The following is a 25,283-nucleotide window of genomic DNA, read 5'->3' on the forward strand; positions in this document are numbered from 1 at the left end:
AGTCATCTGGTAGCTCCTGGCCCCTAAGAGATGCTCCCTGTCTTTGGACTCTTAATTCTCTAGCCTGGGTCAGGACAAGGGCCATGAAGGAGGTATGGTCTTATTTCTGAACCTTGGGTCACTGTTATAAAAACAGGATGAATTAGATAACTCCTCTGGAGATGTTTGACCTGGAATACCCAAGTCGCTGGACCATGAAAGGGTTTCTTCTTTAGCTTTGCCGCTGTGTGGACACAACGCCTGACTTAGAGAACCCGTTCTATAGGCTAGCGACCTGGAGGTCTCAACTGGTTGGTCACCCTTGCTTCTAGTGTCAGCTCTGGACTCCAAGGCTGATGTTTGCTCTGGGTTTAGAATGGCAGCAACAGAGTAGAACCGCCCTCAGCCAACCATTTTGCCAAGCAGGATTAGACACTGTTATTACTAAGATGCAAAGATACCTAAAAATGCCGTTGTTCAGGAAGCAACTCAGGGTAGCAGGTAAAAGCTATCTCGAGGAGCTCAGACTTGACCCCTGCCTGACCGCGCACGTGTTGGCTGGGTCCTTGGGCAGGTTCTGTAACCTCACCCAGGCCCCATATCTCCGGCTGCAAGAGGGGGCGCTCGGTGGTCCGCAGTCTGAATTCTTCTTGTGACGCCCACCTTACGGGGTGCTTCGAGGAGTACATAAGTTAACATCTACAAAGAACTTGGCCTAATGCCCGGCACTTAGTGAATATTTGCTCTGCTAAGTCATCGGCGCACTTGTGGGAGGTGAGCGGCGGTGTTATGCTTTGTGGGCAGCCGAGGCTGCCGCTCCTACCAAAGCACGGCTCCGGACACACGAAGGAAAAACCACCTCCACACACCTTCTCGTTGGGCCAGTTCTTCCTTTGCTTTATAGATTGACCTTCACTTTCTGAGTTTCCGGGGCGGGGGCGGCGGGGGGGGGGGGAGTCAAAAAGTATAAGTGGACTGAAAGCTCCTTTTAAGGCATTTTTCCTTATGGAGGTGCAAAGTCTGTGCCTCACCTTGAGAGACGGAACAGGCCTCAGGGTTCTCCTTGGACCTGGCTGAGGAATCAGGAGCGATGTATCATTTTCGAAAGCAAGTGATAAAAGGCGCAAGTCCTTTCTGATTTCACATGGCAGTTTTGACAGGTAAGCGTGGTTTCCAAAGCTCATAGAGCACAAAGATTTCTTTGGCTCAGATGCTCTCAATAGCTCCTGGAGTTGTGAAAGAGAGATAACGAGCTCTAATTGCACCTTTATTGAGTTTGCTGACATTTATGGATAGCACAAAGGACTCATCACAGTTAGACAGTAACCATCTTCATTATCAGTATGTTCGGCTTTCGGAAACTTTGTATTTGCGGAGCAAGAAAGGGCTGCTAATCACTGATTAATTAGTGATGGACAAATGAATTCCAGAAAGCAATCGCTCTTTAAAGCCTTCATCCATCTAGAGATTCTGACAAAGGGAACCACTGTGGTAAGCCCGAACACACTCGGTTGCTCTTGGATCTGCCCCACCCTTCAGTATTTTCCTACAAAGGCTTTCCAGATCTCCAGGCCTCCTAGAGCCTGCCCTCTTAATGGGCTCTGATTTAAGCTGCAGCCTCTAGCATATTTCTGCAAACTCACAGCATTTTACTTCTAACTGTGCCAGGTGTTCAAAAAAAAATCGCATTCTGGATCAGCAATAAAATACTGGGGTCTTTAGGAAGAGCACACTGAATAAATACCCAAATTTCACAGACTCCAAGTTGTCTTACCATTCTTCCACTGCGTACAGTTGAGTAATGGCAGCGGAAGAGGCTTGATTGAGGAGGTGTGGATTCTGGATTGCAGCATACCCTAGCACATAGTTACTATCTTTCATTCTGTATACCATGGGAGGGCCTCTTTTCCAGCTTTGTTTGCTATGCAGGAAAAGGTACCACCTGTGCAAGATTGAAAAGTAAATGCGGTTGCCGGATCTGAAGTTTGTCTAGCAGTAAGTGATAAGAAAAGCATAGAGGTTGCTTGGTTCTGTGCTGGGGGTCTCAGCGACCAGCCAGTGTTCACTCTTATGTCGTGCTCCTGGTTGAGAGGGTTGGTGTTTTTGTTTTGTTTTACTCTGTAGACAGAACATAAATGCATCCTGCTTGAACCCTCCAACCTCACAACTTGTCGGGGCTCCTTAGAGCCTCACATCCAGAAATGCCAAGTAAGCCCTTTCTCTTTTCTCAAGGCCTCCGAAACCCCTGGTGTCCATGCATTGAGTTCAGAGCTCACAGGGTCAAAATGATGGAACGTGGTCAGGGAGGTTGCAGGTTTGCAAGCCTCCAGTAAAGATGGGAATCACAGGGCATCCCCATCCGGTCACTTTCCAATGCACTGGAGGAGGAAGAAATAATTTTGAAATTCAAAGTGGAGAGACTCACGGATTTGGAGGCAGTAATTAAATGCCATATGTTAGCACTAACACATTGAAAAGTTGTTAATTAATTCAGGCCGCCCTGAATCCAGGTGTGACTTTGACAGATTGTACACCAGGGTGTTCGCACAGACTTGCAATTAGGGATTTTTCAAAAACGAAGTTTCTATTCCTCGAACTTAAAAAAGTCCCCACTTAAAACTTAAAATATTAACCCGTTCTCATGCCACGGGAGGAGAGCTTGAAATGGTCCCTGGTTATGGAATAGCTTCCGGTCCGGTCGTAATGAGTGATGGGGTCGCCCCACCTGCACAGCACTTGGTGTAAAAAGTATCGCCCCTTGCTCATTCATCTGTTATCCTGAAGGAAAGTAGACTTTTCTTTCCTTCCTTCCTTTTTTTTTTTTTAATTTCCGTAAAGCACTTAACAGGATACTGTAAACACAGTAGGTTTGTTGAAGCAATCCGCATTCGCATGGATTGAAAACCTAAGTGAGCCTCTGCCTGCCTGTGGACACTGAGGAAAAAACCCCACCAAGAAACTCATCAAAAATTGATGGACAGTTCAGTGAATGCACGATAATTATGTTTATTTAAAATGCTGACAAAGCTGTTTAGGGATCCTCAGACTGGGAATCCCAGGAATAGGTTTTACAAATAAATTTTCACTGGGAAAACTCGAGGGGGAAGAAAGCGGGGAGTGAGTAGTTCTCCCCGTTTGCCCTTAAAGCACGCGCGGCCCCAGCTGTTAGAGCCACAGAGGTACTAGGGCTAGCGAAGGATTGCAAACATCCAGCTTCCTGGATGGGGCGCGCGCCCGGGAGGACATCGGCATTTCGGAAAGCGTCTGGGAGGTGTAGGTTTCCGTTATATTTCCTTACCTACTACTTAGCATTGAAAAGAGCGTTCTCTTCCATCTCCCTGCCCGGGTTTAGCCGGCGGGATGCCTCGGAAGTCAGGGTTTGTTGAGTGGTTGTTTCCAGTTCTTACTATGCCTCTTAGGAAAAATCATTCTTTAGCTTATTCGGGAGCTGCACATTTAGCTTATGCCTGCATCACCCTGGAGCTCCAAACCTGCAGTGTTTTAGCTCCATGCCATCATGATAGGTTTCCCAGTGAAACCAAGGACTCACTGGGAATTTATCATTTGCTTTTGTTTGAAAGAACTAAAATGGGATCCTTCAGAATAAGAAGAAATTCAATAGGATTTTTTTTTTTTTTTTTTTTTTTTAGTCTCAAGAAGATATTAGCCACAGCTTCCTCAGGTAGAGGTCCTAGAGATGGGGGGTGGGGAGGAGGCTACAACTGCGACTAGAAGTTGGCCGCTCCCTGCTCTGCAGCGCTTCAGTCCATTCCTTCCCACCGGGGGGATGCCGTGTTCCCTCTGGGCCACCATGTCATCCTGGTGACCCCGCTGTTGGTGAGCACAGATGCTACTCCCACCACTAACCCATAGATCACTGGTAGCTCACCTGCTCTGATGGGAAAGAAAAGAGCTTCTTAAATGTAAGATTGTTATCTCAGGGAGGAAGGCAGGTCCCCAGCTTCCCCCTACGACTCAGAGCCAGTGATGCCGTTGCCCACGTCCACTTTGACGTACCCATTGCTGGGTAGCAATTACACCCAGGACAGGGTGTTCCTTTCCTTATACCTTGTGCTGCCCCCATGCTTCTACCAGTCTCTCCCTGTGCTCCTTAAAGGCCAGCTTACATGCCTTTCTCAAGCTCTTGGCACACATCGGCAGCTCATGGTGCTGTGGAATCGTGGCTTCCAATGGTCCTCAGAGCCCGAGTTTCTCTGCAATATCTCGGGAGCTGCCCAAGTGCAGAGCGCGGCTGGTGGGTGGGATTCTGGGCTTCAGCGTTTCTGCCCACCCCCCCCACCCCACCCCACTTCTCTCTGTTCCTTAAGAAAGACAGCAAGGAAGAGTTGAAACCCATTTTATGGATGATAAGACCAAGGTCCACAGAAGTTTTAACACTCCCCAAGGTCGCACATCAACTCAATGGCAGGGCTGGGACCAGGCAAGTCTCCTGACCTGGCCCTGCCCACCCCTGGAGGCGTCCTTTCCCTCCTCTGCTCTCGTAGGAAACAGCACCACCGGGGACAGGACTGGAGCCAGGAGCGGGGCAGCAGGTGTGGTCCAGGTTAGGCCCCCTCCTTGCTGAATGACCCCAGGCAAGTTCCTTCCCTGCCCCACGGGGTGGGGTGGGTGTCTTTTAGAGTGACACAAAACGTCTTTCAAGTCTCTCCCTTCCAGTCTGGGCTGTACGGGAAGGAGCACTTAGCTGCCTCACTCAGGCCTCTCAGAGCTGCGCTGTCCACTAGAATGTCACCTGTGGCTTTTTAAATTTAAATTAGTGGGCGCCTGGGTGGCTCAGATGGTTAAGCGTCTGCCTTCGGCTCAGGTCATGATCCCAGGGTCCTGGGATCGAGTCCCACATCGGGCTCCCTGCTCCTTGGGAGCCTGCTTCTCCCTCTGCCTCTCTCTCTCTCTCTGTCTCTCATGAATAAATAAATAAAAAATCTTTAAAAAAAAATAAAAATAAAAAAATAAATTTAAATTAGTTACAGTTAAATTACAATAACAGTTCAGTTCCTCAGTCACACTGGCCACGGTTCAAGGGCTCAGGAGCCACACGTGGCTTTAGCTACTGCAGTGGACACCACAGGCAGAAGGGTTCCCCTCGTGGACGGGTGTGGCTTCAGAGCAAACCTCCCTGTGTCCCATCCCTGCTTCCCCCACAGATCTCTCCCAGGCTCCGGCGCGGGGTGGGGGGTGTCCAGGCCAGTTCGACTCAGGCACCAAGAGCACCTGGCCCTAGAAAGCCTAAAATACATTCTTGTTGTTTAAATGAAAATGAGACACTGACTGTCCAGGGCAGGAAGAAGGGAGACAGAGATAAAAGCCAGTTGAAGAGCAATGGAGAGATGATGATACAGACACAACACGGAGGTACGAACACAGCGGTGGACGGCAGGGCCCTAAGCTGGCCTGCCTCAGGTGCTACCACCGCCAGCTGCCCTTGCTCCCGGTCCCAAGAAATGGATTAAAATGCAACACAGGAAGTAAGCAAGACTCTTCCCCATGGACGTCTAGAACGGGTTTTTTTCTTTTTTTTTTTCCTCTTTCCTAAAAAAAGGCTGCAAACACTGTCCTGAAATCAGTGATAATTGAGCCTTTGAGGCTAAATGTAGGCCACTTATCCTGAGTGCAAGCTTGTAGATTTTGAGGAAAATCTCCCAGGTCATCAGAGGTAAACCTTCCCCAGTCTTACCCTCCTGGCAGTTTCCAAGGTTAGAATGGGCGTGTGGTTGTCCGTTAAGGGCTCCACCCTGAGCCTGGGGCTGTCCCGATGGGCTTCTCAAGTAGCCACAGCTCTGTTCTCTCCCTGCAGTTGGCTTGCTCTTCAGTTGCAGGTGCAGACCATGCTTTGTCCAGGTTAGAGCTGCACAGCCAGTGTGACAGACAGATGGACAGACAGGTTATTTACTGGCTCTCCAGAGAGATGAGCATCTCCCTTATCTCTTCTTATTGTCTGGATCCACGGGGCAAAGCTATTTGAAATTGGGGGAGAAGGTTTTCTCCGAGTGCCCTATTAAAAGTTTTGTTTCCTATCACACTTCCTCTGTTCATCCCATTTTTCTTTCCCTGACCCTTTTTCTTTCTCGGTCATTCAAGTTAAGGAACACCTACAAAAAAATTCAAAGGCGTATTCCAAAATATCTCTATGTCACAGTAGTATTTAGCAACTGCATGGAGCTTTAACATATTAGTAAGCACTGTGAGTCTCCAAACAGGGTGGGAAGGGGAGGACTTTGTAGGTTTCCTGTCCTCTGAAGGTGTCGTAGGGGTAAGCACGACCTCACAGAGGAAGGCAGTGTCTGGGAAGGTCTGGGTGGAGAGCAGAGCTGGGGGGAGGGGCATGGAAGTCAGAAGAGCTGGCCTTGGGGTGCTGCTTCCTCTCACATGACTGGGGGCCCCCAGCTTGATGTGGTAATGAAGCATTGATTACAGGAAAAGGGATAATAATGGCCTTTGCTCATTCATTATTTTTATCTCCTAGCTGTGGAAGACCGAAAATTGTTCATAGGAATGGTTTCGAAGAAATGTAATGAGAATGATATCAGGGTGATGTTTTCTCCATTTGGCCAGATAGAAGAATGCCGGATTCTCCGGGGACCCGACGGGCTGAGTCGAGGTGAGTGTGCCGTCTATAAAGTCTCTTCCCTTAAGTGCTAATTGGAACTCTGTGTCACAATCAACGTAGACATAGCCACCGCACGCAGCGAGAGGTTACCCTGTAATGTGTCCCGTGTGATCAAGTTATCCACCATGAACTTTTCACCGTAGCAGAAGTGATCGCCTTGTATTTCTCAAGTCAAGAAGGTTTTGAAGGCATCATATTAGCTCAGGCTATCCCAGCCAGCGGGGAAGCTGACAGGCTGCCCTGTCGTTATACACCTCTTTCGATCTCAGATTGAAGTATGTTTTGGGGGCGAGGGAGGGATGTGGAGGAGGAAAGAATATGGGTTGTTTTCATCTTAGTCTCTGGCTTCCTGCCTCTGCCCGAGAGAAACATGAAGGGGATGGGCCTCTTGACAGTGATAGAAACCAAGGAAAATCGGCAGTGTTCCCATGTAGCGCAGAGCAGGTAGGCACTCAGAAGCACTGGGCCTGTCCTGGGCTATGAGGGTTTTATTTTAAAGAACAAAACTTCTGGAGGCCTGAGCACAGGAAGTCCGTTAAGTGGCAGAGAGATGACTTGGTCCAGAAGATTGTAGGCTCCTCTTTGTCACCGTGACAGAAGCAGATATGGTGGCTTCGAGCACTGACAAAAACCAGTATTTTTGCAAGCAGCTATCCAAGGTAGCGGGAAATAAGTGTTCGCTTTCCATGTTTGCCTCTCCTTGGACAGCGTCACACAGGTCCTTCCCTAAACCACTCCTAAGCGCTGTCACTGAGCATTCACCCCCATCAGACTGTGTTTCCCGAGACAGCCCAGGAGGCTGGAGTCAGAGTGTATATATAAAACGTATGTTCCACTTCCTCTAAGAAATCCATATGTTTGCAACACAGAGAGGATCTCATTCTATTAATGTACTTACCGACGCAGCTTCCATGGGGCTAATTAGAAACTTCTTTTCATTCCCAGTCTCTGACCACATGCTGAAAGAAAAGCCTGGGCCTTAAGTCCCCAAGCACGGATTTTCCCCCATCTCCCTCATTTTAGCTGAATGCAGCACCACGTGAGAAAGAACACTTGTTCTTTTGGCTTTGAGACACGAAACTTCACGATGTCAGCTGCTAGAATGGAAGGCACAGAGAACAAAAGTTTCCCGCCTACACCCACCTGCAGAGCCCCGCACGGGAGGGAGTCGAGGGGAACAGTAGGAGGAGGTGAACAGCTTCCAGCTTGCGGTGCCCGGGTCTTCTTCCGAAGGTGGTTTTAAAAGGAAGGAGGCAAGGGAGGGACAGCTGGAGCCTTCCCCGATAGTTGCGAAGGCTGTCAGTCGGCCTCGCTGCAAGCACGGGCGTCTCTGGCAGCTGCACGAGATGGGCGCCGAGCGGGGCCCTGACGCGCAGGCGCAGAGACGCGCAGACGATGCACAGACACAGGGCCTGGGGCGGAGCCGGAGCTGCCCGCCCACGCTGCTACCGGCGCCGCCCACAGCAGCCCCGGGGCCGGAAGCGCACAGGAGAGGAGGGTGCCAGGACCATCGTGCCATCCCCCGGCACACCCACCCCCGAGAGCCTTCCAGCCACGTGGGGTCATCTGACTGTGCTGGCAGTCCTGATAGGTGCGCGCCCGCTCAGGCCGACCAGCCCGGGGGGGAGAACCCTGCAGGAAAAGGCAGTGTGGCTAGACGAAGAAGAAAACAGGGAGGAAACACGTGAGCCTATTGCCGCAGTCCCTGTCCTGCTGCCAGTGTAGCAATCCGAACCACCCTTCTCTGCTCTTCTTATTTTCAGTCACACTTCTGTCTTAGTGGTTTCCCATTTGCCAGGGCACACAGCGTGGAGAAAGAACAGAAAGGAAGGCCCTTAAATTAATCGTAGTGAAACTTACAGTGGCCCAGAGGCCAGTGACCCTGAAATCCAGTCCCAGGACTTCTGATGTGAACCGCAACCATAGTCAGTTCCTTGTCCTTAGCTCTGTGCCTCAGTTTCTCCCTTTGTAAAGGGCAGCAGTCACCACAGCTGCCCCACTCACCTCCCAGCGCATGTGGCGGATTTCCTGCAAAAGCAGGCCATCCACGCGGCTTAGGAGAGACCTCGGCTTCTGCTCTCCCTCCGCGGGACCGGGTCCACCCGCACTTTGTCCGTCCGTCCGGCGGAGACAGTAATGAATAGCATTGGCGCTTGCGGTGTCTGGAGCTCCTCGAGCCGCCGTGACTTATTTCCGCAGATAAGATTTTCAAGCCGCCCCAGCTTTCGCAGGAAGGAGCAGGACGCAGTACTTGACGAGAGAGCTTGGCTAATTTGATCTGCCATGTGGTTGATGAGCCAGCACTGGACACCAGGAGCAGCCGATTTGAGACAAGTCACGCGAGCGCTCTCATCCGTATTTTATGCAGATGCTGGCTCAGTGTAAAGAGTAGAATACTCCTCCCCGCTTTTTTTTTTTTTTTTTTCTTCTTCTTCTTCACAGAAAAGTAATTTCTGGTGAACTGATGAGAATTCCCTACGGCAAAAAAAGGAAATACTCATTTATAAGCATTTGTTCTGAAATATAAAGCCAGACAGTGGTAGGTTTTTCAATTAGTGAGAACCAGGGACTCCTGGGTACAGGGGACGGCTCCTGAATCAGTGTATTTGTTAAAAGAACAATAATTGTCTTTCGTGCTACTCTTTTGCTTTTATTAAAGAATTGCAGTTTTCAATCAAATATTAATAAGCGTCTCCCATTAGTGGCTCTGCAGATAAAGGGTGCTCAGCATTTCTGGTCTCCATGCCTGTTGCTGGCTCAGCTGTTTAAGACACAAATAAATAAATAAAAATTAAGTGAAAGGAAAGATTGGCTGCTCTGAAAAGCACCTTCTAATACTAAACCAAGTATAAACTAGTGAGAAAAAAAGTTTTTCACTCAAACCGTTTGATCGTGAGGGAGAGGTACAGAAAAGTGGTTCACATCTCTGGCTTCGCTTTTGCCCAGTTCCGCTACAAGAATGAAGACAAAAGAGGCAGTTAGGGGCGCTGGCTCCCCCACAGGCATCTCCTGTCATGCCTTCTCTGCCACCCCTGTAGCTTCTCTGCCTCCCTGCAGGGTACGAAGCCAAGGCTTCTCCAGGCTTGTAGGATCAGGGTCCCCCACTGATGCGGAGTAGTGGGCTGCCAGGACCCACAGCTCTGGACTTTGGCTTAGAATCACCATCTTTAAAACAAAAATCATCATCTCCATATTGGCAAGAAAGACCATTTGTAAAGTCCCATCAGATTTGCGCCATGTTCCAGATCGGACCCCACCCCGCCCCCCCAGGAATTGTCATGGCTATCCACGGACAGCACGTAGCATCTACCAAGCACGTTGAAACCAGCACTCAGCAAATATCAGGCGCCTGACTCTCTTTACGCACTATGCCCACATCTAAACATGCATTTTCCCCTCTGGGGGCAATAACCCGTTCTACCATCTTTTCTAATTTGGAAAACCTGGTTTGAGATGCTTTCGAGCCCCTTCATATTACTCAGATCCTTCTGCAATAGCAGGTCAGCCTCCCAGGCCTGCTGAATGAACCTTCTTCAAGAACGCAAGCAGCATACCACGAGTCCATGCATGGGAAGTCAAATGGGATGTTTGCTCTCAAAATCAAAGCTGGAGTCTTCTCAACCAAGGCATTTATCTGTCAGTGTCCCCTCAGCCTGTTGATTTCCTAAAATACACATGTTCTCCCTTACCCATAATCCCACAGTCAGAATGGACTATTTGGGTACCGTCTACAGGGTTGTCTGCACCATGGCAATGATTATCTGTAAGTTGGAGACAATTAAAGAGTTTATCTCATTTTTCTTTCCCCATAAAGTGTAGTCAGATCTTCACTGCCATGTAAGGTAACTTTCTGCTTGTTTAAGAATATTCCAGCTGTGTTTATGGTGTTCCAACATTCTCCTGCCAAAACCCTTGACAAATGAAATTGGCAATATTTTCAGGGATGTTGGCAAGCACAGCTTGGATTTAGCCATTAAATCCTCATTTGTTTCCATTATATCTGATCAGAATATTAGGACAGGGCTTTTGACTTTTAAAACACGTACACAGAGCAGACTCGGTTTTGATCAAGACGTCTTAGGCTTGCCCACCTAGTATCTAAACATATGTGGAAACTCGTATCAAATACCCCTGGGTTATTACCTGTAGTTTGTCATCTCGTTCTGAGTGCAGTCTCTGAACCTCCTCTCGGGGGTGAGATTTTTTGCAAACTAGTCAGTTCTGCTCCACACTCAGCCTCAGGTGGATAAACGAGCTGTGTCTCCACGCCAGTTCTAAATAAACTAACCCAGCACTGGTGATGGTGCATTTGAGTATTAGTTTGGATGCTCTCATGTTATACTGATAGCATATGTTTAATAAACTCTGCCACTGCTAAAAAGATACAGTGAGGAGAATTGGCTGCATTAAGAACTTTCTTTGGCCAAACAGGAATTTATAAACAAGTCTTCCATAGGCCGAAAGCTCCTTCATGCCGCACAAGTTACTTTAAATTATACTTCCCTCAGTTGAAGTAGAGCAGACTGCTGCTGCTCTTTCAAAGAAGAGGCAGAAAAGCAAGAGGCCCTGGCATCGTACGTGCTTTTAAAAGTGCCTGCCTTCCTCCCTTCTTCCTTCCTTCCTTCTCTCTCTCTTCCTTTATTTCCGGTGCAGACCAAGAATTCATCTAGTTCTCTCAAAATTCTCCTGCAGCTGAGAGAAAAGGTAGAACACCTGTGTGAACAGAGCTTTTCAGTTGAGATGACAAGTGTAATAGATGTGTTCCAGAATCTTCTCTGTGACAGGGCCACGTGCTTTCCTTAGATCCTGTCTGTAGGAGGAAATTACTTGGAGAAACCTTTCCCCAGTCAATCATTTATCTGTTTTAGCAGCAAGAAGGCAACCTCACCGAACTGGGAGGAGTTCGGTTCCTTTCATTTCTGTGAGCAATCTCTGACATTCTGAAAGTAGAGACAATAAATAATTGTAAGGTAAATTACAGGTTGGCCGCAGTTAAGGACGGAATTTTTCTTTACTTTTTTCAGCTGTTGTGTATTTGGAGAGGCTTTAAGACAATAATATACAAGCTATCTTACCTAACAACAACAACAAAGCTTCATTATCTTGGTACATGTGATCTTTTTCCCCATTCTAGTTTCTCCTGCATTTTAGTCAGTAGCCAGAGAACTGACTACCTAGACAGTACACCCACTAATGTAGAACAGAGGAGGGCTGACCCTGAGACATTCTAGAACAGCAGAGGGCTGACTCTACAAGGTCAGAGCAGTTATCCTTTCAAGATTCAAAGGACTCCACTGCACCCAGAAGCTCATTTTTAGTAGAAGGGGCCAGTTGACCTAAGTTATTTTTGTCCAATGGGAAGTCAGTTCCTTGGCTTGTAGAAGCAGCTGACAGCCAGTCTTGATGGAAGAAGCTTATGTGACCCTATATTAGTGAAAAGCCACAGATTTTGAGGCCTAATCCTAAAGCCACCACCATGTTTTCAGTGCCATGGAAAAGAAAATTAAAATCTAGCCATAGGACTACTAGAGCAGAAACTACAAAGGTTAACAAGCTACCAAGCCATGAAGCATTGGGTTCTGAAGTTGCAGAACTTCATCCAAAATGGCAGAGAGAGGGAAATTTTCAACACACGCTCTCACTTTACAAACGACAGTAATTTTCCCTCTTAAGTAATTGAACACAGCACACAGTCCCGAACTTGACAGAGCCCCTGAGGAGACAGGTTCTCTCTTATTGCACCACTGCCAATAGAGTAAAAAGGTTAAAGGAGTCATCAGATTTGTCAGATCATTTTTTTGGATGCAGTAAGAGTTATATAATTAGAAGCATCAGTCGAGCTTTTAATTGCAGGTTTCAGAGAGGAAAGAGCAATGGTTCAAGTTTATAGAGATGGAATTTTATTGTTCTATTGCTAATACTTCTGAGACCTCCTAATTGCTGTATCTTTCTCACTAAGTTACTTAAAAAGTTCTGCTTGTTCTGAAATTGTGGTAAATGCATAAACTGTGCCTTATTGATTTCTGTTGACGTTTTACATGTTTTTTTTTTTTTTTAATGCATTCTTAACCTCCATTTGGAAACTGTCAGTTTGGCACATGTTCCTGGATAATAAGAGCAAATAAAGTGAATGAAACAATCTTCTTGACTATTAAAAGCAGAGTTAGGCCAGGTTTCACGTGATGTCAAAAATATCTCTATTAGATTATTTGCAAAAGCAAATAATTCCACTGTGGTCTCAAGATATGGAAGAAGAAGAATCTTAGCGTTATCTCCTCTGTTAATAATGTCGATGATAATCACAATGTTTTTGAAGGGGTATTATTTTAAGACGGATGGTAACTTTGGGGCTCTTGAATTATAGAGCGGAGTCCGCAATATGGAAGCCCGTAGACGTACTGTCATCTGTCTCACACATCTTCTGTCATACACATCTTCTAGATGCCTCAGAGAAGGCTCCAGATCGCTTTCACTGATGACAGAAGCTACAGCCAGTGGAGGTGCAGACAGTGTGTTTAAATAGTAAGCTTCACTAGCTGCTATAATGTCAGAGAAGTATATGAAACAGCTCGACATTCATAGCAAGCTAGACCTCAGGCTTTGTAAGGCCAGCTGAACTGGGAGGTCAATGAGAGATGACTCTCCCGTGTACTGAGAGTTTTGTTGTATTAAAAATTACAGCATGATGCAAAAAAAAAATGCATTGACTTATTTTCATGACTGGATGTTTTTGTGCTTTGGGAATAATGGGCAGGTGTTGCTTTCTCTTATTGCTGTTTGATTAAAAGGTGCTAATACAGTATTGACTTGATAATCTCACCAGGTACACATGCAGAGCAAAAGAAGAAAATGTATTTTATGGCTCACAAATTGATTTACATAAACCAAACAATCTGCTGGGTTTTGGTTTTGTTGTAGTTTTTTTTTGTTTTTTTTTTTGTTTTTTGTTTTTGTTTTTTTGGGTTTTTTTGGATGTAGAACATTCTATTTGGCTTACTGGCCACAGGGGCAATAATCATGCCAGAATCCCACTTTCACGCATTCACTCGGAGATGACAACAGGCTTCTGCCTCTCAGTGTTTAGATCTGCTTCATTTGGAAATCTTTTAAGTAGTAATAATAATAATGTTTTGAAGAAATTGAGTGGAACACTAAATTATTCTCTGATACCTAAGTTCAAACTGTGCAGAGCTAAAGAAGCTGAAAATCAATGCACTTTTAAAGTCATTAGAGATCATAAGTGAAATAAGTCTGCATTGCTTTAGCTAAGCTTTTAGTGTGCTGTGGTATTATTATAAAATCAGCCTGAATCTGCATTAATTTCACAGTCTTTTTCTCTAAGAAGCCCAAGGGTGCACGATGAATAAAATGTAAATTTTAGAAGGCAGTGTTTTTATTAGCGAAAAGGGCAATGAGCCATGTCGTTGGAGCGGTGACCTGCACGGTAGCCAGCACCTGCCACCAGGAGCGGGAGCAGGCAGTGTGGGTTCTGCTTAGTTTATGGCACGAGAAATAAAGAGCCATGGAAAGTTCAAGGGGTCTCACAGGAAACATGCAGAGAACTCTACATTGTCTTGTGGATGTTAGACTTTAGGTCAGATCTCTGATGCATACCCGAAACCACAACGTAGAAAAGTCATAAAGATTTTCTACAACCAAGAAATCCAACGCAGATTTTAAAGTTTTGCCTTATGTGCACTATTGACTATTCTCAGAGTAACAGAGCATTTGTTTTTGTTCGTAATTAATAATTACCAAACAGTTCCTGCAGGATGGGGTATATTTCTCTGCATTGGAATCACATCAATGTATACGTATACATATATATGTTTTAACTATCCAGAAGAGATGAGGTGTATTTATTTGCTGACATTTTGAGCCTTTGGCATTTATTTGCTAATTTGCCCTTGGTGTGAGGATTTTATTATTTGCTGCTTAAAAATCACCGCTAGAGTTTGAAATCCAAAAGCCCGAATGTGTGGATGCCCTAAGTAAAGATGATCAGCCAAGGAGAAAAATGTAAAATAGCAACTTTTTATTTTAGAAAATGCAAACTAGATCTTGCTAATTTCAAACCACCCCCCCCCCCCCCGCGTGGCTTAAAAAAAAAAAAAGTGCCCAACACTTTCCCCTCGTCTCCATTTTAAAAAATAAACTAGTCAATAAATCTTTCTGCTTTGGTCAGATTAGCAAGTCAGCACTGTGAGTAAAAAGCAAACTACGATAAAACCAAGAGAAGTTGTTGATTTTTATGTACTACTGAGAACAGTGGCGTCCTGTGGCAGTTCTCGTAGACTGTGTTGGTTTAACAAGCGTCCAACCCTTTTGTCTTGTTGTTTTTTGTCTTTCCTGCTCCCTGTCCCCTTGTTTCCCACAGGCTGTGCGTTTGTCACATTTTCTACAAGGGCAATGGCACAGAATGCAATCAAAGCCATGCATCAGTCTCAGACCATGGAGGTACTGTATCATCTGCCCTTTCTTTGTTTTCTTTGTGCAAATGATGGGGAATGGGAAAGCAGCTCTCTCCTGTGCGGATTGTTCACATGACAATCACAGATGGACACTTTCACCATCTCTTCCATTCATTCATATTCATCCTCTCTCTCGCTCTCTCTCTCTCTCGCTCTTTCTCTGAATTTTTCCCCTAATGACTTGAAATGCATTTAGTAAAACCTTCCACGTGCTGTACATTATTTTTTTGAGCCTTTTATTGCATTGGCCTCAGGCCCTGCAACGTAGCATCATGATGCAATTTAAACCAAGACTCCTTCTCGACCTCTAAAGGATCCAGTCCATTCCTGGTCCAGGGTTGGTATGGAGTCAACCTTGACAGCCCTCCCTCCAAATTGCAGCCTGCCCTGTGCCGATCACAGGGTTCTTTTTTTCCCCCTTTTTCTTTTTTTCTGTTCTTTTTTTTTTTTTTTTTAATGTGGGGTCAAGTTCTCTTTAGTCAAACAGAATTGTGTTTTTACATCAAGAATGTTAGGAGACAATTAATACTTCTCCTACACTGTTTAACCAGTGAAAATGTTAATGTATGAGAATCCCTTGAAAAATTAGATTTGTCTTTTTACCCAAAAAAACGCATGATAAAAGAAACATAAAGGCTCAAATTTGGTCTCCTAATGAGAGATATTAGCTTTGGGGGAAGATTGATACGTTGATGTGGGTGTTTCACCCACACACGTAGATAGATGGCTCTGTACTTCTAGTCTGTGATTTGGGTCTGGCCTTTCAGAATTTTGCACAAAAGCATTCCAAGAGTGATATGCTGTTACTTATTCTGTATTGTCTGGTAGAATCATTTGGGAGTGCATGTTCTGTACTCTGTATATCTGTGTATGGGTGATCTTTTCTGGAGGTGGCCCTGTGGTGTTACCTGAAGTTACGTTTTCATCTTCTGAAAAGCAAAATATTTTCAATTTTATTTAATGTGCAAAAATTTCTTTATGGATCGTTTGCGCTTTTTTTACCTCCGTTTTTTGGGGGGTTTTATTATTTTTTTTATTTGTTTGTTTTGTTTGTTTTTTGCAATGCTGCATCTCCCAAAGCATGCTGGGAGCTAAGTGATCATTCTGCGTCATGTTTTGTGGGCAACTTTTTTTACAGTGAGGCGGAAGGTGGGTGGACAAGGGGGGAAAGGAGTGTGCATGGCCTTGTCATTAAGTGTTTACTGTATTTTTCTGAGTTTTGATATCAGCATTGCAAAGCCTATTGTCTTTTTCGAGCTTCATTTTGACTTTGATATTCCTAACATATCTTATATAATCACTGTGTTTTCCTTTCAGTGCAATGCATTTTTAAGACACTCACACCCCCCTACCTGAAGGCAAGCTCAGGTGAAAATCGGCCACAATAGGAGATAATTAGCAGGATTTGAAATACCTAGGGATGCAGTCTTGTACGACATGCAGTCACATCTTGATGCTGTTTGTCCCCCACTTTCTCTCCGGCTGCTCCGTTACTGGGGATCAGTCTGAATCCCAGCTACCTTTCAGTGTGGAGATAAAAATGAAAGTACGGTTAGGGAAGAAAAAAAAGTTTTCACCTGTATTTATTATCTTCCATACATGTGCTTCATTCTTAATCATTTTTATTTCCTGTAATTTAGTGATTTGTACCTTAGATGATTTTTTAACCTAAATTCTTTCAGCTCTAACCCCAGTTCCTCCATCAGTGCCCCCCTGAGTAAAGCTGCAGAGGATGCTGGTCTGTGTTCTCCTGTGTTCCTACAGGGAGAGAGCTCGGGAACGTAGTGCAGACCTGGGTATGAGCCAGAACCAAAGAAGAACAGGCTCAGAATGAAAAGAATCTACTATAGAGATTGGGGCATATTCATTCTTAAGAAATCCTTGATCCTTTGGTATTAACATCTCTATTATTTAAAAAATCAAATTTGGTGCACTTGTTTTTAAATCTGGACACCCATGCTCAGACAGAGGGGCCCTCAGACACTGAAATTTCTTGTTGAATTTAAAAAATACTGACATTTAAATAGAAGACTGTGTAGTATGCCAGTCACATTCTAGTTGTACAACCAAAGTTTGTTGGATTTTTTTTTTAACTAATTTTGTTATTTTCAGGACTCTGGCTCACATCTTTAACCAAGATGTATTATCTAAGAAATTTGAATTCAAAATGATTTGAATGTTTAAAAGAACATGTTCTTTAAAATAATTTTTATATCGTACCTTCTATTTTTCCACTTTCCTCCAATCTATGCCCATCCCGTTTTTCCTTTTTATGGTTTAAACAAGTTATTTTGGGCCTAATTTTTTGCTTCTTTATCTTTTTTTTTTCTTTTTTTTGGTATTTAAGGAAGAAAAAAAATAGTAAATGTACTCTTAGGAGGAGATGCTATGATTTGTTATGGAACAAATTTGATACAACAGTAACAACCCTTTCCATACAAAACCCTCCCTCTGTATAATTTCCATCTTCAGACTATTTTGCTCTCTTTAAAGCAACAAAGAAGAAAAATGAAGTATAGATTTTTTAAGTGGTGGAAATATTATTTTCATGCGGTTGACTGACATTTAACATTCTGTCCTGTGGCCGTGGCTATGAGCTGAAGACCAGTACGCTGGAAGTTCAAACTGAAACAGCCACCTCGATTTTGTCACATTTTTTTTTTTATTTTGGGTAATAACAGACACGGTAGCCTCACATATTCACAGCTCCATCCCCAGTAACTACCCAAGGTGATAAAACACAAAACACACGCAGGTTTGTTTTCTAGAAGAAAGAAAAATGACCCGAAGGTAAGGGAAAGGGAGAGAGAGAGAGCTCATTTAAGTAGGAATATAAAATTTCTGAGAGGAGAGAGAGAGAGGCCTATTATTATGCTGAGTTTCAATGAAAGTTTTTTTTTTTTTTTAAATCATCTAGGTGGAATGACTTCTTTTTACCTCAGCAAAATTTAACGGCTTTAATGGTGATGAAATGTGTAGGCAAGCTGTAGTAAGAAAGAGAAGGGTAGGGAGGGAGGAGCCCATGTCTCTGCTGAGTGTTGACTGAGTGGAGAATGTTCCAGAGGGGCCCAGGGAGGGAAGTCTTCATGCTGGAGGTGCAGGCCCTTATTTTCCCTAATGATTTTATCCATCTCGGACATGAATTCGTCCTATTTTATAACCCTTGGCCATGCGCTCACTCACTGCCCTTACTCACTGCCTTTTAAAGGGAATGAAAACTGAAAAGAAGCACCTAGAATGGTGAGATCGGTTGACGAGAGAAGCCAAGTAGACGCCTCCTGCCATTTCAGATACAGCTCCTTTCACTAGAATATGCTTCCGAGCCTGGTGGCTTGCAGGGGCCCTGAGCAGGGTGGACAGAGTAGGTCCGTCAGAGAAGGAAGAGAGACCTCTCTGAAAACACGGACAGTTACCTGGGCAGTGCCTGTGTTCTCGGAACCTGTCCTGCCCTCATCCGCGTTCCTAAAACAAAACCCTCCTCTCCCTATCTGTAGTGCTGGGTCGGGAGGACACCCGCGTTCCAAAGTTCAAAAATGCAGCACTGAGAATTGGGAAGAGTGAAAAAATAAATACATGAACGAGGGACGTTTTCCTTCCCATGGAAGCGTCTCTCCTCCTTTGTCCCCTGCTCACATGCGGAAACAGGCAGACACACAGACAAGTCTATCTTGCAGACAAGCGCACCAGGAAGCCTAATTAAAGAACGATGATAAGGTCTCTTGTCTCTGAGGAGGTCCTGGAAAGGTTGGAGGAAGACACACGAAGAGAGGAGGAGAGGCAGTTTAATAACCAGAGCAAGAAAGCAAATGGCTTCACCGACCTCCAGATCCCCAGAGAAACCAGTGACAGTGTCTGGAAGTTTCTCTTGATGGTACTGGTCAGAGAAGAAGAAGGAGTATCAGACCGTTTAAAAAAAAAAACAAAACCGTTCCAGACGGTTCCGTGTGCTCCGAGATAGTTGAGATGAGAGAGCTAGACCCAGGGCTGAGTGTCACGAGAGGATTCAGCCAGGCGGTAACCCGCTCTTCACTTTCCGCTGTGTCTGACCACAGGGCTGCTCCTCACCCATCGTAGTGAAGTTCGCCGACACTCAGAAGGACAAGGAGCAGCGGCGCCTCCAGCAGCAGCTAGCGCAGCAGATGCAGCAGCTCAACACTGCCACCTGGGGGAACCTGACGGGCCTGGGCGGACTCACCCCGCAGTACCTGGCCGTAAGTGCTGGACCCGCCAGCGCCTGGGCCCCGAGAGGGCGGAGGGGGGCCGTCCCCGCTGTGCCTCCCAAAACCACCTCCACCCCCCCCCCCGCCAAGTTCTCGAAAGAATTCCATGTGGGCGCATTTTGAATCTCAGGAAATTATTTGAAATCAGCGTTGATGCAGAAAATTTTTCCAAGGTAACCTGAGTAGCGTGAGGACATGACTCATGTCATTCTGGCCCGATGGAGGCTGAGCCGAGTCCCACGAGGCTAAATTGCTAACCGGTGTGTTTCAGAGACCTCATAACTTCTTGCATGAAAAGGGACGCAGCACACTTGACGGCGGTTCAGCGACCCCAAGGCAGGTGTGGCCCCAGAGGTTAGCGCGTCCCATCGAGGTTTCCCCGCGAAGCCCCATGGGCCCTTCCATTCGGTGGTCCGGGCCCTTCCCTGTGGAACCGCGCTGACAAAATCAAACGTTTCTCCCATCCATTCGGAACCCAAAAATGAGATCCTATTGCAGGGCAAATAAACCCAGTTCTTTCAACCATTCCTTTACGTGACATTGTTTTAAACTTTCACGTTCCTGTTATTCCTTGTGCTACCCCATCTCTGTCTATGTCTTTAGTAAAATCCAGTGACCAGAATTTAAGTTGGTTCCCCTGGTAAGATCTAAACAGCACACAGGGCAGTGACCCCTAGTGTGGACTTTAAAATATCTTTGCGTGGCCTGAGAGGGGTCCTCGTGCTAACCACGTCACACGTGAGGCAGAAGGTCCAGCTTTTTATTTATTTTTACATGAACCACTGCTAAATCGTGGTGGTCTACCCCGTTTTTCTGCTTTGGCACCTACAGGCTGGACTTCACATTGATTACTATAGTTTCATATCGCAAGTTTGGGCCCGGTGTCCTAGCCTCTCGGGGTGTGCCCGTGTGTGCGTGCGTGCATGCATGTATGTGTATTCTCTCCTAATTCTGTCACCTGACATTTTAACTGTCCCTCCCGGGACTGCAGGATCCATTAGCCTTACTCTGTAGCAGAGCCTGCGCAGTTTGTACGACAGTCCTCCCTCTGACTGTGAAAGGTAAGAAGAGCCTTCCCGTATAGGGGAGGAAAGAGGCTCCGAGAGGTTACGCAACTGCACCTAGACCGGTCTGTCGAGCAGGATCGCAGCCCTCTGCTCTGGCTCGTTTTCCTCCCTTTATGCAGCCGGGCCCGTGCCCAGTGGGGTCTGGCTGTACTTCCTACTCGGTACACATTTGCTTCATGAAGGAGGCACCCGCTCCTCCCATCTTCAGCTGAGCCTTTAATAAAGACATCGACTGACTTTACCGTCACCTTATAGCCATTTCGCAGTCATATCCACAAAGACATCATGAGCGATTTCATCAGAGGTCCTGCTAAAAATCTGTATTTGCTTTGCTATAGTGTTTTCTTGGTCTCTCATTCTAAGATTTTATGAAACAAGAAATGAGTCTAGCTTAACAGTCAGTTGTTTTCCCCAAACTTGTGCTTTTCAGTTTTTCACAGGCCATCTGTTTATGGATATCAGAATTGGGATCAGAGATTGATGTCAGGCTCACCTTTTCATAATTTCTAAGAATCCAGCTTCCTGCTCCATCGTTTCTAAAAACCCAGACACCTGCGCCTGTCCCCAGTTTTCTGGCACCTCTCCCATGGCTCACGGAGGACGAAAATCTCTGGCACATGTTTCTTTGACCGCATCTGCAAATTATTTCTGTGCCCTGGAAAAGAATTCAGAATTCATCTCAACCTCATTTATAAAAACATATTTTTTTATGATCTTAATTATGTTTGCTCCTACTGTGGGCTCCCATTCTTTCTCGGCCATATTTGTTCTGCCCCTTTCAGTTGGAAGTCCATTTCTTTGGAAGAGCCTTTAAGACATTCCCTACTTGTGGGTTGAGGGGTAGATTCTGACTCTGGCCCACCGGAGAATGGTTATCAGTGGATAGAGTCCTGGGTAATAGTTTAAGGACACGGCAGGTATTTCCACATACCTCATTAGGTAGTATTAATTCCTCAATGAGCTGTAAAGCTAATTTAATTTTACTTCGCTTTAATTTTTAAACATACCTAGTAGGAAAGGGAGTAAGGGCTTGTAACCACAAGAGAATGGGAAACCCATGACATCAAACCAAAGGAAGGGATTTCTCTCTATCAAAATGGTTAATCCCTAGCTGCTTCTTCCTCACTGTTCCTCGTGCGCGTGTCTGAGTCTGTGTGTAATACCTCGGCAGTGCATTTCAACGAGTCAGGAGGGATGAGTAAACATCACATTCTTCTGGTACCAGTCACTGTTAATCCCCATAATATCATTGTAACTGAGACTCAGGTTGAATCAGCCACTGAGATTCCATTCCACTTGGTGCTTTTAAGTCAGTGGATAGATGCCCATTTCTGAGTCCTGTCCAAGTTGTAGACTTTGCTTGGTATTGAACTGAAAAAACCTACCCTTGCCCAGAGGAATGACTCTCTGTGTGGTTCTGCAGTGCTGCAACTAAATTCTGAAAGCTGTTTTTAAAAAATCACAAATTGGTCTTGTTCCTCCTAAGCACATAGTCTCATAACATTTCTCAATAATAAATTTGGTGAATCTATGCTTTTTTGGTATCTGTGTACATCTGTGCATAGGAGATAACTATATGTTTGCTCCTACATCCAAACGAAGCCTGTATTGATCTACCTTATCAAAAAGAGGGTATATCAGTAAACCTAGGTTAGCAGTATAGCGCCTAAGTTAACCTATCATTCAGCTGAATTCAGCACTTTACAACAGTAACCACTTGCCTTTACCTTGTGATACCCACTGATTCGGGGGGTAAGATGTGTTTTTGAAAGCGCCAGGGAAAAACGCAGAGACAGGGATGTTAACCTTTTTTTTTTCAAAGATGACGACATACCTGTAATGCACAGTGTCATTGTACATCACACCAGATACTTCTAAATCCTGACAAATTGTATGTTCCCCTCTGCCAATGAAGACCAGCTTCAGATGGGTGACCGTAGTCTTGGTCTGTGGTCACAGGCGTACCTGTGTGGCTGTGCGTAGGTATGTGCGTGTCTGTAGTTACCGTGGTGATGTCTCTGTTGGCCCAAGAGTCCATGAATCCAGGTGCTTCCCATGGAGGATGAAGGCCGCTGAGCTGTTGGACCGAGGGATGGGCCTTGATTGACAGAGCTGAGCTGTGGTAACCGCTAGGCTACAGAGAGCCCGCGTTAGTCACGCCACGTTGGTTTCAATAGATGCAACACCTGGTTGTTAAAAAGACTAAATTGATTGTTTTAAGGTAGCAGTGTTACTGAGTTTCCCCGGTGTGTCTGTTTCTTAATAGAGATTAGACATTAATATGGATTTACAGCCCCAACTGTGGGAACCTTCAGCCCATGAATAGGAAGCAGCAAGCGACTGTGTAAATGTACAGGAAGCTGGACGCCCCTCCCACCCCCCCACCCCCCCACCTCCCCTGGTTCGGAAGCTGCCCGGTCCTGTCTCCGCTTTGGTCTGACAGTCCGCTTTTCCCTCCCTTTGCAGCTTCTGCAGCAAGCCACCTCCTCCAGCAACCTGGGTGCGTTCAGTGGCATTCAGCAGATGGCTGGTAAGTCATGACACATGCCTTGGCTTTGGACCGTGCTGTTGTCTGAATTTGGGTGGCTTCAGAGGGCCAAGAAAACAAGCAGGAGAAACGAAGAACAGAGAGCAATGAGCAGCCATGTTCGCCTTCAGACTCGGGTGTTACGGTTAGAGTCCGCTGCTGGGGGGCTGCTTTCCCACCTCGGGCTTCTCAGACTGTGGGAGCCGGAGGGGCTGCGAAGCCCTCCGTCGTATCCTCCAGAGTTGTCTGCTGGTTTTGTTTTTTAATGGGATTGATTGCTGGGGAATTTCCAATAAGATTCCTTCTATCCAGGGCAACCAAAATGATTGACGTCCTTCTAAAATTTTAATAAGCAGTCAATAAATATTCTGACCTCCATAATGAAAGCCAAGATTGCAGGCCTATCTTTGATAGTTTGCAGTCCCCTGATAACCATAGACAATTAACAGGGTGCCTTTTTTTTTTTTTTTTTTACTTTGGTACCCCAGTTGACAGAAGTGTACATCAGAAGCTTTTATGTGCAAGTATAATCTTTGTTCTCGAGAAAATCAAAGTGGGGCTGGATTTGAAAGCTGGCTCATAAAGGATTTCTTTGTATAATGAGCTATGTCAGTAGTCACTGAGGTGCAGTGATTAGTGAAAGGTCACTCCTACGGCGTCCCCTTCCAGGCTCCAACCCTAACTTCCACGGGGCCAGGGAAGGTGGCGCTTACAATCCATCAGAACACAGGTGCTGTTCACCTGCCGTGAGGAACAGCAAGGACACTTTTCCCTTGTTTGATTCCAGAAAGATGAGGGGGAGAGGACAAGGAGAAGAACAGATTTTTGGCACATTAGAATCAAGCACCATTTGTTTTTAATGAAGGACACCCTGACTCAATGAAATGAAACCTGACGGTACAGAATAGAAGCCAGATTTTTTTTTCCTGTCACTATGAGAACTCCTTTTTTCTCTTTTTTTTTTTTTCTAAAAAGCTATCCTTGGTTTTGTTTGTTTGTTTCACTTTGAATGGATCTGGAAGGACTTTGTCCTCACATGTGTTCTGTGGTCCTCAGCCCAGCCTTCCCCTGCAGCCCTACAGGCTAAGGGGAACCTGTCGTCTGACAGAATATATTGGCCTACAGTTTAAAAAAAAAAAAAATGCAGAATTATTTATTGGGCTTTAAATCTCCTGACACTGCCAGCGTGTTGTATTGTAATACTGCTTTTGGTTTACTAGGGAAAAAATAGATGTTAAAATGGTAAGTAGTTCAGTCTTTCAGCAGTATCTTTATGAATACAGTTTGGGAAACTGGCCTTGGAGCTAAGGATCACACCAAATAGTTAATTTTTAGTTCTGCGAAGGGAATTGGAGAGACAACAGTAAAATATCCAGGGAGTTCTCTGTGTTTTAAAGAGAAAACCTCCAGATTGCAAGCTCTACAATAAATGTGAAGATTTGTCATATTTTCAGCCAATGCAAGATTTATTTTTCCTTCTAATGGTATGGACCCACCCAGATCCAAAATTAGGGTCTTTCCTTAGAGGAAGCCTCTGGCTCTCCCACTCCGACAGTTGAATTATGCAGAGAAGGTCACTGGGTCCTGAGGCAACTGCCAAGCGCGTCTTCCCGGGTGGACAGAGCGCCCTGTCATTTTTCATTAGACGGTGGTCTCCTCTGCGTTGCCAGCCACAGGTCAGGATGTTAGCATTTACATGCTCTGCGCGCTCATTTAGAAACTAAGGCTATCCGGGAGTCACTTTAGAAGGTGCATCGAGCAGATGGCGAATTTAAAGGCATTCCGTAAATGCTCTGGGCCATCCAAAACACCCCGTTCTTGAACCTTCAGCATCTAAAATTCAGCACACTAAGTCTGCACAGGCTGTGAAATCAAATGCTGAGCCGTCCATTGTCTACCATCACCTTGAACGTTTAGATCAAGGATGTCGATGTCAGGGCTCCATCTGCTTGGTGATTTCCAGAAAGGTGGTTTCTTCATTCATAGGGAAAATCAAGTTTCATCTTCCTATTTGAAACACTGGTTGGGAATATATATATATTTTTTTGCCAGTAAAATCAAGTTATATGGCCTCCTGCTCTTTCATCCTCTCCCAAAGTTGGACTTAACTTTTGTCTTTGCCAGTCATCCAGACCAGTATTATAAAGTGAACTGGTAATAGAAGTACCTCTCTGAAGGAGGCTTCCCTGGGGCATCCGGGTGTCTCAGTCAGTTGAGCATCTGACTCTTGATTTCATCTCAGGTGATGATCTCAGGGTCATGAGATCGAGCCCCACGTTGGCCTCCGTGCTCGGTGCAGGATCTGCTTGGGATTCCTTCTAGCCCTCTGCCCCTCCCCCACTACCCTACCCCCCCCACCCCCCACTCGCTCTCGCGATCTCTCCCCCTCTC

The 25,283-nt window shown here is 45.6% G+C and overlaps 1 protein-coding gene across 14 annotated transcripts in view; it reads left to right on the top strand.

The window, feature by feature from the left end:
* Window positions 1–25,283, top strand: part of CELF2 (CUGBP Elav-like family member 2) — an 806,829-nt gene that overhangs the window by 729,236 nt on the left and 52,310 nt on the right. For 13 of the 14 annotated variants that reach the window (XM_036112685.2, XM_036112678.2, XM_036112681.2 and 10 more), the window contains 4 exons: window positions 6,464–6,598; window positions 14,985–15,064; window positions 19,131–19,289; window positions 22,832–22,895. In XM_036112685.2, the coding sequence (XP_035968578.1) occupies window positions 6,464–6,598; window positions 14,985–15,064; window positions 19,131–19,289; window positions 22,832–22,895 (438 nt within the window). Of the gene's footprint in view, window positions 1–6,463; window positions 6,599–14,984; window positions 15,065–19,130; window positions 19,290–22,831; window positions 22,896–25,283 lie in introns of those variants that run through there. The other variant, XM_078075130.1, reaches the window with a different exon arrangement.

This window comes from Halichoerus grypus, chromosome 6 (genome assembly GCF_964656455.1).
Source record: "Halichoerus grypus chromosome 6, mHalGry1.hap1.1, whole genome shotgun sequence".
Classification (NCBI taxonomy): domain Eukaryota; kingdom Metazoa; phylum Chordata; class Mammalia; order Carnivora; family Phocidae; genus Halichoerus; species Halichoerus grypus.